The 13336-nt window shown below is 38.7% G+C and overlaps 2 protein-coding genes across 2 annotated transcripts in view; one reads left to right on the top strand and one right to left on the bottom strand.

The window, feature by feature from the left end:
• The window catches only part of LOC107481985 (serine/threonine protein phosphatase 2A 59 kDa regulatory subunit B' eta isoform), an 83706-nt gene that overhangs the window by 62850 nt on the left and 7520 nt on the right, over nucleotides 1–13336 (top strand). The window lies entirely within an intron of this gene.
• LOC107481981 (uncharacterized) lies at nucleotides 2439–5862 on the bottom strand. Its single transcript, XM_016102339.3, has 6 exons — nucleotides 5638–5862; nucleotides 5400–5536; nucleotides 4491–4843; nucleotides 4052–4148; nucleotides 3687–3968; nucleotides 2439–3571 (listed from the first exon to the last, which is right to left on the bottom strand). Exons 1-6 carry the CDS (start codon nucleotides 5771–5773, stop codon nucleotides 2582–2584), a joined length of 1995 nt encoding a protein of 664 aa, XP_015957825.1. The 5' UTR covers nucleotides 5774–5862; the 3' UTR covers nucleotides 2439–2581.

The raw sequence follows: 13336 nt of genomic DNA, 5'->3' as shown, positions 1-13336 counted from the left end.
ATTTTAGCCAATTTTTATTTTTTTTAATCATAAATTATAAATCATAAATATTAAATTTTAAATCTTAAAACCTAATCCAAATTCATAAATCCTCTAAAGATGAGAGTTAAAAAATAATAATTTTACAAAATAAATGAGTTAATATTATTTAATTAAAAGTTTTTTATACACATTCTTAAAATCATAGTAAAGTAATGGTAATACTAATAATGTGATGATAAACTAAAGTTCTAGATTTAGATTTCAACGTTCAACCACCCGTGGTTCATTCTTTCTGCTTGGTTAGGATGGCTTCGTGGTCAAGATTAAGGAAGTTTGTTTATTGGGACGAGAGATATAAATAGAGAGATATTAAATTATATTTAATAAATATATGAATAGAAATATTTTATTTAAAGATATTAAATTAGTGTATTTTGTATTTATTCTGACAAAAATATAAATAAAAAATAAATTTTTTATTATTTTTATTAATTTTTTTAAATATATTTTTTATTATTATATATTTTTTTAAATTTTTTAAATACAAAATTTTTATATTTTTATTTTTTATATCTTATTTTTAATATATTCTCTTATCTTGTTTTAAAAAACAAACACTTAAAAGAGACAAGAGTTGAGTGGGCATGCAATTCATAAAAAAATGGTACTAGCAAACAAGAAATTGGGTGAAACTCTGAGGTATTGGGGTTCGTGTATATTATACTTTGACCCATACCTTCTCCTCAAACACTGGTTTGGTTGGCTTCAATTTTTAGAGTGTAATTACATTTTTTTTTAAAAAAAATAATCATATAACGAGATAGTCGTGGAAGAAAAACAGCAGACTAACTAAGTAGATTAAATGTTGGTTTAAGTTGATTTTTTTAATAAAGAATATTTTTAAAAGTAAAATATTTTTATTTAATTTTTTAAAATTTATTTAGATAAGAATATCTTTTTATAAAATTAAAAAATATTTATTTTTTTTAAAGTTAATTCAAACTGACCTTAAATAATTGAACAGTTTTATAGACGATACGCGTTAAGCAATTATGTAAATGAATTGAAATAAAAAACCATTATTTTCTCGCAACCAAAGTCTCAGACATGAGAATATTTGAAGATCCTTGTGCTCCAAGTAGTCAACAGTCAACACACATTCGATAATCAGCTGGGTAGCACGAACACTGAAAATTCATCTTTGGTTGCATAGCCTAGTAACTCAGCGATTATAAGATTAGTATATTAATTATTTAAATAACAACCCAACATGAATAAGACAAGTTTAAATGAGTTTAACTAATATGTGCTTTATTAAGGGTACATGATAAACGTATCATTGGTAGAAAATTTTAAATTTTTTTATTTAATAAATATAAAATAAATACATTAAAAATTTAATTTTTTTGTATTTCTAATAATTTTTTTAATTTATAATCTTAATATATGTTTTTAGAGTATAAGATACATAAACCTATTTTAAATAAATGAATAAATAAAAGTTAAGACAAATTAAATGTCATCCCACGAGCGAGGAAAGAGGATAAACTGATAAAGACCTGTAAACGCCATAGAAATTAGAAGTCAACATTTATTTTATTTTTTAGTAATATACTACTTTTCGTGGAAATTGTAATTTCCTTTTGTTGTTGAGCTGTTTTTTTCCTCCTGTTTTCTTGTTGCTTGTTACACATTATAAGCCTTAAAAAAATTGTCACTCTCTTTCTTATTGATCTAAATTCATTAAATTTCAACGTAAACGACGAGGCAATGCACAAAATAAATACTTAATAAGTGTAGAGGTGATTGTTTCGTTATCTTGCTTATGATGATGTGGGAAAAACCTAAAGGTGATTGTTTTATTATCCTACTTATTTAGGCTGTGAAAAATATATGCACAGAAGCTGAATTGCTGATAGTATTATTTGGAACCTCCACGCGTATATAGCGGTTTCCTTGTATTATACAAGTTAAAGCAATGTCAATTTATTAATTAATATAAAGACTAATGCTCAAGAGTTAAGATCACAAGAAAAAGAGTTAAGACCAAAAAAAAAAGACTAATACAATTTTTAGTTTTTTTTCCTCCTTAAAAAAACATTTAAATTCTGATTGTTGGTCCTGCCATTCATAATTTCATATAAAGGTTTGTAAACCTGGAAGAGTCTAAGCAAACAGTTCATCAAGCTCCATTTCAAAGCCACATTAATAAAAACAACCATACAGATGGAATCATCACAAGAGCTAAGCAACAAAATCCAAAGTGATTTATCAAAGTAGAAGTCGGCTATAATCATTTTAAATTTTGATCAGAGTGTTTAAAGTTCAATCCTAAAATAATCATTTGGGGAATATCTTAGAATAATCTCTGCAACGAGTTGAAATTACCAGAAGAATTTCTCATACCAACAAAATTAAGCAACAAACTATGAATGACTAACTTGCACATGGACATATGCCAAAAGAAGATATGCTTGAACCAAAACTTACGGTTTTGAAACTGAACCCAAATAATATTCTCAGCTTAGGCATTGAAAGTAGCATTATTGTAAATAAATAAAATTCAGGAAAAAAAGACGAATTCTAGTTAAAGTTCTAGTTAATTCCTTGACTTCTTTCTTGACTTGGACGAAGGCTTGCTTTGCTGAGAAGCTCCACTACTTCCTTTAGAGGCAGCAGCCAGGTTTGATTTTGGATTAGAGTTGTTGGAAGAAGTACCAACATCCTGCTTTTCTCGGACTACAGCACCCTGAGCGCCTCTAACTTGAGCAGCTTTTTTGTCCTTCCTCTTGGGCCTATAGGTTGATCTCTCCCGCCTGGGGAGCCACCTTTCAGGATCCGGGGGAGGACCTGGGTTTGCAGGGTCAAACCCTTTCGGATACCTTGGTTTTCTCTTTCTCTTTTTCTTAGCTTTTGTCTTATTCTTTCCTTCCTCATGTGATTCAGTGACCCCAACATGAGCAGGACCATCAACCTGTTTCACTCCAGAAGTTCGCTCCAAGCTGTCCACATCGATCCCCTTTAAACCAGGTAAGGCCTTCAGTTGCTTTTCATAAAGTTCTGCCTTATCGACATCTGTGCGTGCAACTGTTGTTACCAGCCCAACCAGTGCTTCTATGCCTCCTTGGCTTTTAACTAGTTCCTCATAGAGTTTAGCAGCATCATCTTCCTTGCCATGCCTGATCTTGAATGAAGCAGCCTCTTGCATTATAATATTAAGCTTATTGTCCTCAGTCATAGCATTAGACCACCATTTGATAGCAGAATCAAGCACAGCAGCTGCACCCTCAATGTCACCAGCGCGTTCTTTTAAAGAGACAAGGGTGGCAACAGTAGCAGGCATGTGTTGGATATCTGATATCTTAGCCACGGAATCAGCTGCAATATGTGGGTGACCAGCAGCAGCAGCCACCTGAGCCCTGGCCAAATGAACAACCTTGGACTTCTCAGGGTACTTCCCAGCAAACTGTGCTAATAATTCCTCCGCCTTTCCAGCTTTGTTCTCTCTAACTAGGACAGCAGCTTGCAGCAATATAGGTATCACACTTTCTGGAAACATGTCTGGCAATCTGGAAACAAGTTCTCGGCCCTGTAAATTTTGATAGTACATAATGTATAGAGTATGCTCCCTTGCAAAAGTTTAAAGCTAAATACTAATAATTGATGATTCATGGAGGAGAAGACAAGACAGAGAGATGAAAGACCTGGTCCATCTTATTGGCATGAAGAAGTAAAAGGACCCTATTTGCATATATTGCTTCCTTTTCTTTTGCTGGAAGTTTCAAGTCTAGTTCACTAGCTAGCCGAAAGTTCTGTGCCTCTTTGTCTTTGAGCCGATCAAGTTTCCTTAGGCTATCAGAAACATCTTTTGGACCTCTCAGTGAAACAAGATTGTTCACTGCCACTGCAATTGATGATTCATCAGCCATATCTCGTTTAATGATGTCTATATAAGCTTCAATAGCATCTTGTTTACCCCCAAGAAGCTGTTTATCAATGAATAATTAATATTCCTGGCTAGTTCAACAGCAACGTATGCTTGAAAACTGCAAAATCATTCACTTTTTACCTGCTGGACATAGGCCAATTGTACAGCTAGAGGAGCCAATTCACTTTCTATCTCATCATCAGGCAAATTGTCTTCCATCAGGACCTCTTGACCAATTCTGATCCAATATACATTAACAAAGATAACTAGATAAGTATATGTTACTCTTGGATAATTCCCCAGTAAATAAGCTTTTGTTAATAGGTCATAATCTATCAAACAAAACACCAGTATCTGAAGCGTAAAAACAAAGATCCGATCAAAGAAAAAACTAAAACAATCAAACCATATAATCCATTTGAGCTTCATTTCCTATGCCTAGCTACTGACTACTCAGTATATACTGCAACTCTAAATTGAAAATATTACTGTTGCACAATGCCCTCCAAAAGGGATTCAATAAAGATATAATCAATGTTGTTTTAAATACCTAACTGGGGAAAAGAAAAGATAATATCACCTTCGGCCTGACAACAGGAGTTGTTCTGCATCTGTGTACTTCTTCCTTTCAATTAAAGAACAAGCAGTATTGTATGCCAATTCAAAGCTACTTGTTGCTTTAACCCGAAGTGAATCCAGAAGTCCTTGAACTTCGGATGACCTCCCGCCCATAACTAGGCTGGCAACACAATTTATTTCCAAGTTATCAATCTTGGAATTTTGGAGCTTCTGGTAGATATCCAGGCAAGCATCCATCTTCCCAAGACGGTACAAAATCTGAGCTTCCAAAAGCATAGTTTCAGTTGTTCTCTCTTGTGTTTTCAAAGACTCCAAAGCTTCATTCAACTTGTTTTGTCTGTATAAGCAGTATGCCTATTTAGAAATAGCAAAGGAAAATACAATCCTCAATGTGAGTATTTACATATTTGATTAAGATCATGTAAAAATGTATAAAAAGAAGAGAAACTCTTGGAGGCTAGCAATTTTTAGTATATTTGGTCATCATTTGACCAACTCAAACATTAAATTGTCTTTAACAAATACATTTTATTAATTCATGTGTGTAAATTCTGAAAAAATGTGGGTGCATGTGTGCAACCCGTAAATATAGGTGCAAACTATATGTTCTTGTGTGCAAAATTCTTGTAAATACGGGTGCAAATTATTGCTAGCCTAGTGCCAGCAAAAAATATCATATTTGCTTGCCATATAGCATTCCTCTAAAAAGAATTCCAATCCAAAAAGAGTTCATAAGCACCCTCATTTTTTCTTTCTCCCTATCTCACTTTATCCTTCAATTCAGAATTCCAGTCTTCGCCTAATTCAAACCTTACCCACTAAAAATTACACATCCTAGAACTTACAATCTTTGAGCAATTATATCTCTCAGCCAAACTTGAAATAAGGAACGAAGTAGAAAAGTAGGAACCTTAAGGAAATCGAAATCAGGGAGATGGATGCGAGAAGATCGAATGGCGGAGAGTGCGAGGTCGAGGCGGTCGTCCTTGATGAGCGCCACGACCTTGCATCGGAGGGCGTCTTCATCAGCGGGTGCAACCGCCAAAACTGCCAATGATCAAAACAGCAACACAGATTAGGGAAAATACAGAAGCAAAAAGGAAGAACGAAAGAGGCGTAAGTTGAACAAGAGTGGAAACGGAACGGACTCTGATCTGCGAGTTTGACGGCATTGTCGAAGGAGAAGGAGTTGATGTGCCTGTCGAGGGCGGTGAACAGATCTTCCAGGGGAGGAGGAGGCTGAGACGCCGCAGCAGCGACGACGGGTTTTGCCTTCGGAGCCATGGGTTAGAATCACGCCGCTGCCTTGGCTGTTGATTTTATCTGCATAGTGTTTGGGACTTTGGGTGGAACAGGAGCTTAGCCTTCCAACTTCAGCTCGGCTTGTGTATCTCTATATGGGTCGGTTCGGGTTGAAATTATTTAATTTCTTAACAAAAGAATTTAAATACAATAGTAACTTTTTTTATTTTTAAAGATTTTGTTAACATTTTTATTTTTAAAGATCGTTGTTATTAATTTTTTTATCCTTAAATTCGGAAGTTAAAGAATATTTTTATTTTCATTTAAAAGATTTATTGTTAGTCAATCACTTATTTAAATGAGTTACGGTAGCGTTTGGTAGAGAGACAGAAACTGAGAGATAGATACTAAATGAACTAATTATTTAACTAATTTAAATTAATTATTTTATAATTAAATAATATTATATATTCAAAATTTTTTTTAATCAAATCCAATCAGATTTATCTAACATAATTAAAATCAGTTATAATTAATATTGACGTGTACACCACCAAACTCGGAGATAAACTCAAAATTGATTACCAACCTAAAGACTCGGATAAACCGAACAAAAGCATAAAAACCTCCAACTAAAACGCGAACAAGTCAGCAGCGTCACCCACAATCACGGAACTCACTCCCTCAAATTCAATCACGCCTCTGCACAGGTTAAAGATATCAGTAACAGCACTCACCTGACATTTCGAAACAAACTAACACACCACACGCCTATAAAACTAAACTTAACCCAACCACAAAAAGCAGGTTACATAACTCATTCTCATATATTATTCTTATTCTCTTATAACTCATATACTTACTTGAGTGTCGGAGTGCTTTATGCAGGTGCTCCCGCCGCCGTGTTCCAGAAAATCGAGGTTAGAGCCGCACCGTGATACTTGGACGACCTTTAGCTCGATCAAGGACCCAGGTGCTCAACTGAAAGCAGCAGACCTCGGCTCCTCCAGGACGGAACATTTGGCGCCCACCGTGGGGCCCGATATCTAACCTCACTCTATTTTCATATTACACTTTGCTTTCTTCTTTTACGCAGGGTTTATCAACCTTCCGACATGGCTGACAATAGAGTTCATCAACTCAATCAGGCTGAACTCATGACCCAGATGGCTGAATTGTAAGCGGAAGTCAAGAGACTAGCAGAGCTATCATCCCGGAACAGCAAGCAAGAGGAGGGCAACTCTCAAAGCTCAACCCAAGGCGGTACCTATCTAATAGGTGTCAATCCCCCCAAGGAAAAGCTGACCTTGGACAACCCCTTCTCTGAGGAAATCACGAATTATCAAATGCCAAAGCATTTCACACTCCCTTCCTCTCTTGAGCCATACAAGGGGATTGGTGACCCCCGGGCTCACTTTAAAAAATTTCAATCTATGATTTTTTTAACGGACCTAACAACGATAGCAAGGTCTTTTATCGATTATTTTGCAGCGGCACGGATCGGATCATCTCAGCACCATCCGTCAGGGTCCACAAGAGAGCCTGAAGGATTATATGACCAGATTCACAGATGCCACCATGGAAATACCCGATCTCAACCCGGCTGTCCACCTACATGCCCTCAAAGCCGGCCTCCGACCTGGAAAATTCAAAGAAATAATCGCAGTTACAAAACCAAAGACATTGGAAGAGTTTCGAGAGAGAGCAGCAGGACAAATGGAGATTGAAGAACTCCGCGAGGCCGACAAAACCGAAAGAAGACCAAGGAGGGAAGGCGACAGAACATCCAGATCGGGGAGCACTAAAGATCTAGGCAAGCCATTCAAACTCACCCCAAAATTTGACAACTACACCAGGTTTAATACGAAAAGAGAAAAGATAATCAAAGAGATACTCAACGCCAAGATTATCAAGCCACCAACAAGGGCCGAGAGCTATCAAGATCAGCGATTCGTCGACAAAAACAAACACTGTGCTTTCCACCAAAAGTATGGTCACACCACCGACGAGTGCATAATAGCTAAAGGCCTCCTAGAAAAGTTAGCTCGGCAGGGCCTATTGGATAAGTACATCGAAGGACGGAAGTACAAAGAGAGCGACAGAAACAGAGAGGAACGCCAGCAAGCCTCGGCAGACAAAGATACCAACAAATGGCTGAACAACAACCCACCTAAAGGGGTTATAAACTGCATATCTGGGGGATTCGCAGGAGGCGGCAAAACAACCTCAGCACGGAAGCGAAGTTACCGTGCAATGCTAGCAATCGAAGGAACAACACCGCCAAACAACAAAGATATGTAGGACCTAGAAATCACTTTTAACCAAGCTGATATATGCTCGGCCGCCCCTCACACAGACGACCCGGTAGTAATTTCCATTCAAACAGGCGACCTTCTGGTAAGAAAAGTCCTTTTGGACCCAGGTAGTAGTGCAGATGTCCTGTTTTACTCTACTTTTTCAAAAATGAATCTATCTGAAAAACTAATGCAACCCTTATCTGGAGAATTAGTAGGATTCTCTAGAGAAAGAGTGCCGATCAAGGGCTATATATGGCTAAGGACCACAATGGGAAATGACCCGTTGTCAAGAACCTTGGACATACAATACCTAATAGTTGACTGCCCTAGTCCTTATAACATTATTCTCGGAAGACCTACTCTGAACATGTTCAGAGCAGTCATATCTACTTATCATCTATGTGTTAAATTTTAGGCACAGGGCGGCAAGATAGTGACAATACATTCTGACCGCCAACAAGCTCGGCAGTGCTATAATGCGAGCCTAAAAAGATCGGACACAAGCCTGAAACAACGTGAAGTCCAATCAATACATGGCACAGAAGTCTTGTCCTTGGCCGAACTTGATCCTCGAGGGGACACACAAGAAAGACCTCAACCAGCAGACGAGCTCCAGAAGATCCAACTGACCCATATACCGGAACAGGTAACATACATCGGCCAAGCACTACAAGGACAACAAAGGTCGAAACTGATAAAATTATTGTAAACAAACGCCGACCTGTTCGCCTGGACCCCGGCAGACATGCCCGGTATAAGCCCAGACGTAATCTGCCATAAATTGGCCACCAACAGGACAAGCCGACCTATAGCTCAGAAGAAGAGAAACCTTGGGGCGGAAAAATCAAAGGCAGCCTTAGAAGAGACAGAGAAACTCCTTAAAGCCAACTTCATCAAAGAAATCCGCTTCACCACATGGCTCTCAAACGTAGTAATGGTAAGGAAAAATTCAGGTAAGTGGCGTATGTGCGTCGACTTTACAGACTTGAACAAGGCATGCCCTAAAGATGCTTATCCTTTACCATGCATCGATAAACTCGTAGACAATGCATCAGATTTCAAAAGCTTGAGCTTCATGGATGCATACTCTGGATACAACCAGATCCTTATGCATCTAGAAGATCAAAGCAAGACTGCATTTATAACTGAACATGGTAATTTCTGCTATAGAGTTATGCCATTTAGCCTAAAGAATGCAGGTGCAACCTACCAACGATTGATGGACAAGGTATTCCGACATCAAATAGGTCGGAACATCGAAATTTATGTCGACGACATGGTAGCCAAGACCACCCAAGAGTGGTCACACTGTGACGATCTCAAGGAAATATTCGAAACAGATTCGATCATACAATATGAGGCTCAACCCGGAAAAATGCGCCTTTGGAGTTCAAGGAGGCAAATTCCTCGGGTTTATGTTAACCTCACAAGGAATTGAAGCGAACCCTGAAAAATGCAAAGCAATACTCAACATGGCAAGCCCTAAAGCGATGAAAGAAGTGCAACAATTAGCAGGAAGGGTAGCCGCACTTTCTCAATTCTTACCAGCGGTATCAAGCCGATCTTACCTATTTTTCCAGACGATCTTAAAAGATAAAAAATTCCAATGGACAGCAGAATGCGAGAAGGCATTTGACGAGCTTAAAACCATCTTATCATCACCATCCGTGCTAGAGAGACCTATAGTCGGTAAACCTCTATATCTGTATTTGTCCGTTTCCAATCATTCTATAAGCTCGGCTCTCGTCATTGAGACAGGAAAGACACAACAGCCAGTATACTTCGCCAGCAGAGTCATGCAGCCGACAGAACAAAGATATCCGAGGATAGAACAGCTAGCCTTAACACTCGTGATCACAGCAAGAAGACTAAGGCACTATTTCCAAAGCCAAACGATAGTGGTAAGGACAAACCACCCATTAAGGCAAATATTAACAAAACCAGAACTGGCCGGACGCCTGACCAAATGGTCGATCGAGCTTTCAGAATTCGACATTCAGTTTCAACCTAGATCGCCCCTGAAAGCACAGATCCTCGCCGATTTCATCATGGAATTGACACCTGACGAACATAACAAAACATGGGAGTTACATGTGGACGGAGCGTCAAACCGAGAAGGAAGTGGGGCCGGAATAATCCTAAAAGAAGGTGACGAGGTAAGAGCCGAACAAGCCCTCCAATTCCATTTCTCAGCAAGCAACAACCAGGCCGAGTATGAGGCCCTCGTAGCAGGACTCAAGCTCGCCCTAAGCCACCAAGTAAATGCCTGATAGCACGTTGCGACTCCCTCCTGGTGGTCCAACAGATCCGAGGTGAATTCTAGGTAAAAGATCCTTCGCTAGAACAATACTGGCTCATAGCAAATGATCTCATTTCAAAATTTAGCTCATTTACTATACTGCATGTGCATAGAGAACAAAATGTTAGGGCAGACATATTATCCAAACTTGCCGCCACTAGGGCAGATACACAAACATAGGCACTATCACAACTCACACTCACAAAACCCAGCACTGAACTATTATACATAGAAAACATTAACCGCCTCCATGATTAGAGAACACCTTTTTTGGAGTACATAAATACAGGTACCATACCCAGTGCCGAGCCCAACCAACAACAGTTCAGACGTAAAGTGAGCTTCTATACAAAGATAGCAGGAGAGCTATACAGGCGCGGTTTTTCACAACCATTGCTAAAATGCTTAAGCAAAGATGAAGCAAGAGAGGTGATGGACGAAATTCATGAGGGTGTATGCCGAAATCACATAGGAGGACGAGCTCTCGCTGCAAAAATAGCTAGGACATGATACTACTGGCCGACCATGAAGAGAGACTGCTTAGCAAAAGTCAAGGCATGTGACAAATGCCAGAAACACAAAGCCCTCTCCACAAAACCGGCCGAGGTATTGCACAACATAGAGGTAAGCTGGCCTTTTCACAAATGGGGACTCGACATCCTCGACCCATTTCCAATAGCACCAGGACAGGTAAAATTTCTTTTAGTATCAATAGACTACTTCTCAAAATGGATAGAAGCACAACCCTTAGCAAGAATAACAGCCGAAAAGGTACGATCTTTTATATGGAAAAACATAATATGCCAATTTGGAATACCAAAGGAAATAATATCAGACAATGATAGACAATTTACAGATAATAAGCTCGGCTCATTTTTAAGAAATTTTAATATACAACATCATTTTAGCTCGGTCGAACACCCACAAACCAATGGGCAGGCCGAAGCTGCTAACCGAGTTGTGTTACAGGCGATCAAGAAAAAGCTCGATAACGCGAAGGGCAAGTGGGCCGAGCTAATACCGGAAATATTATGGAGCTACAACACCACAGTACAAAACACCACGGGCGAGACACCCTTCAGACTAGTCTATGGTTCGGAAGCATTAATCCCTGTAGAAATCGGAATCCCAACGCTAAGAGCCGAGCTATATGACGAGCAATATAACACAAGAGCCATAAATGCCGAGCTTGACCTAGCCGAGGAAGATAGGGAAATCGCTGCCATCAAACAAAGAGCCCAGAAACAACTGGCAGAAAAGAAGCACAACAAAAAGGTTGTGCCGAGGATCTTCTCGGAAGGCGATCTAGTCCTCAGACGAACAGAAGAAGCTAGACGACCTCATTCACACGGCAAGCTAGCCGCAAACTGGGAAGGCCCATTCCGAATATCAAAAGTACTCGGAATGGGGGCTTACCAACATCAAACACTCAAAGGCACGAAGAAACGCCCACGAATTTGGGTGAAGTTGCGAAAGCGCGTAGTTGAGCTGCGTAAAAACGTCACACTCGAAAGAAGTAAAGGGAAATCTCACACCAAGTTCAAAGATACAGGGGGGTATACATATAGAAATACCCCCAATCGCCCCTCCTCTCACAAACCCTATCAGTATCAGAACAAGGGAGAAGCTCGACAGCAACAGCAGAACCAACCCTAACAACAGTCAAACTACCCAAATCAGATATGGACTCCGCAATGGTAAACGAGGAAGAACGAGTCTTAACGTCGTCATGGACCCAATGATACGGGTCGTCTTCCCTCTCCTCAACCACTTTCAACTTCTCTCTCGCCATAGCAGTAATAACAAAAAGTAAATGAAGAAAAATACTAACCTTGCGAAGACATGAGGGAGGGTAAACTGTAAAAAAGAAATATAGCAGCAAAATGTAAAGTCTCGAAGCGAAGTGCAGCTATTATTACAAAGCCCACTAAATTAGTGGAAACCTTAGTCAATAACTACCGTCAACGTGGGGAACCAATCCACATAATGGCACATTAAATGAGTCACGAGAATAACCAAAGAGTCATTCCAATTTCCTTTCAAATTCTTTTAAATGGGCCACGGAGGCCCAGCAGCAACAAAAAGTTATTAAGCCAAAAAAACGAAGTCAGCAACAAATCAACTAAAGTTCGCCCACTGTTCTCACATACAACACTAGCCGAACTTGGGGGCTATGACGTGTACACTACCAAACTCGGAGATAAACTCAAAATTGATTACCAACCTAAAGACTCGGATAAACCGAACAAAAGCATAAAAACCTCCAACTAAAACGCGAACAAGTCAGCAACGTCACCCATAATCACGGAACTCACTCCCTCAAATTCAATCACGCCTCTGCACAGGTCAAAGATATCAGTAACAGCACTCACCTGACATTTCGAAACAAACTAACACACCACACGCCTATAAAACCAAACCTAACCCAACCACAAAAAGCAGGTTACAGAACTCATTCTCATATATTATTCTTATTCTCTTATAACTCATATACTTACTTGAGCGTCGAAGTGCTTTGTGCAGGTGCTCCCGCCGCCGTATTCCAGAAAACCGAGGTTAGAGCCGCACCGTGATACTTGGACGACCTTTAGCTCGATCAAGGACCCAGGTGCTCAACTGAAAGCAGCAGACCTCGGCTCCTCCAGGACGGAACAAATATTATTTTAAATTTTATTGTTTAATTTGATTGGATTATGTTTATAAAAAGAATTAAATATGTAATATTATTGTTAGAATTAACTAAGAGCCAAAACGTTTTAACTAATAAAATATTTAATAATAATTATTGATTAAAAGTTAAAAAAAAGATTCAAAATTAAAAATAATAAAATATTTAAGACTAAATTTAAAAGAATTTAAAAATCGAACGAAATAAAACTAAATTAAGACATAAAATTTAGAGTGACCAACAATGATAGCAGGTGATTGAAATACAGTGGTATTGGAAAGGTTGCGAGGCCAATAAATTAATAGAGTGACTAGTTCAATAATTTAATGGTTCGACTGAAT

Source organism: Arachis duranensis, chromosome 3 (assembly GCF_000817695.3).
Source record: "Arachis duranensis cultivar V14167 chromosome 3, aradu.V14167.gnm2.J7QH, whole genome shotgun sequence".
Classification (NCBI taxonomy): domain Eukaryota; kingdom Viridiplantae; phylum Streptophyta; class Magnoliopsida; order Fabales; family Fabaceae; genus Arachis; species Arachis duranensis.
This window is presented reverse-complemented; position numbering and strand designations above follow the sequence as displayed.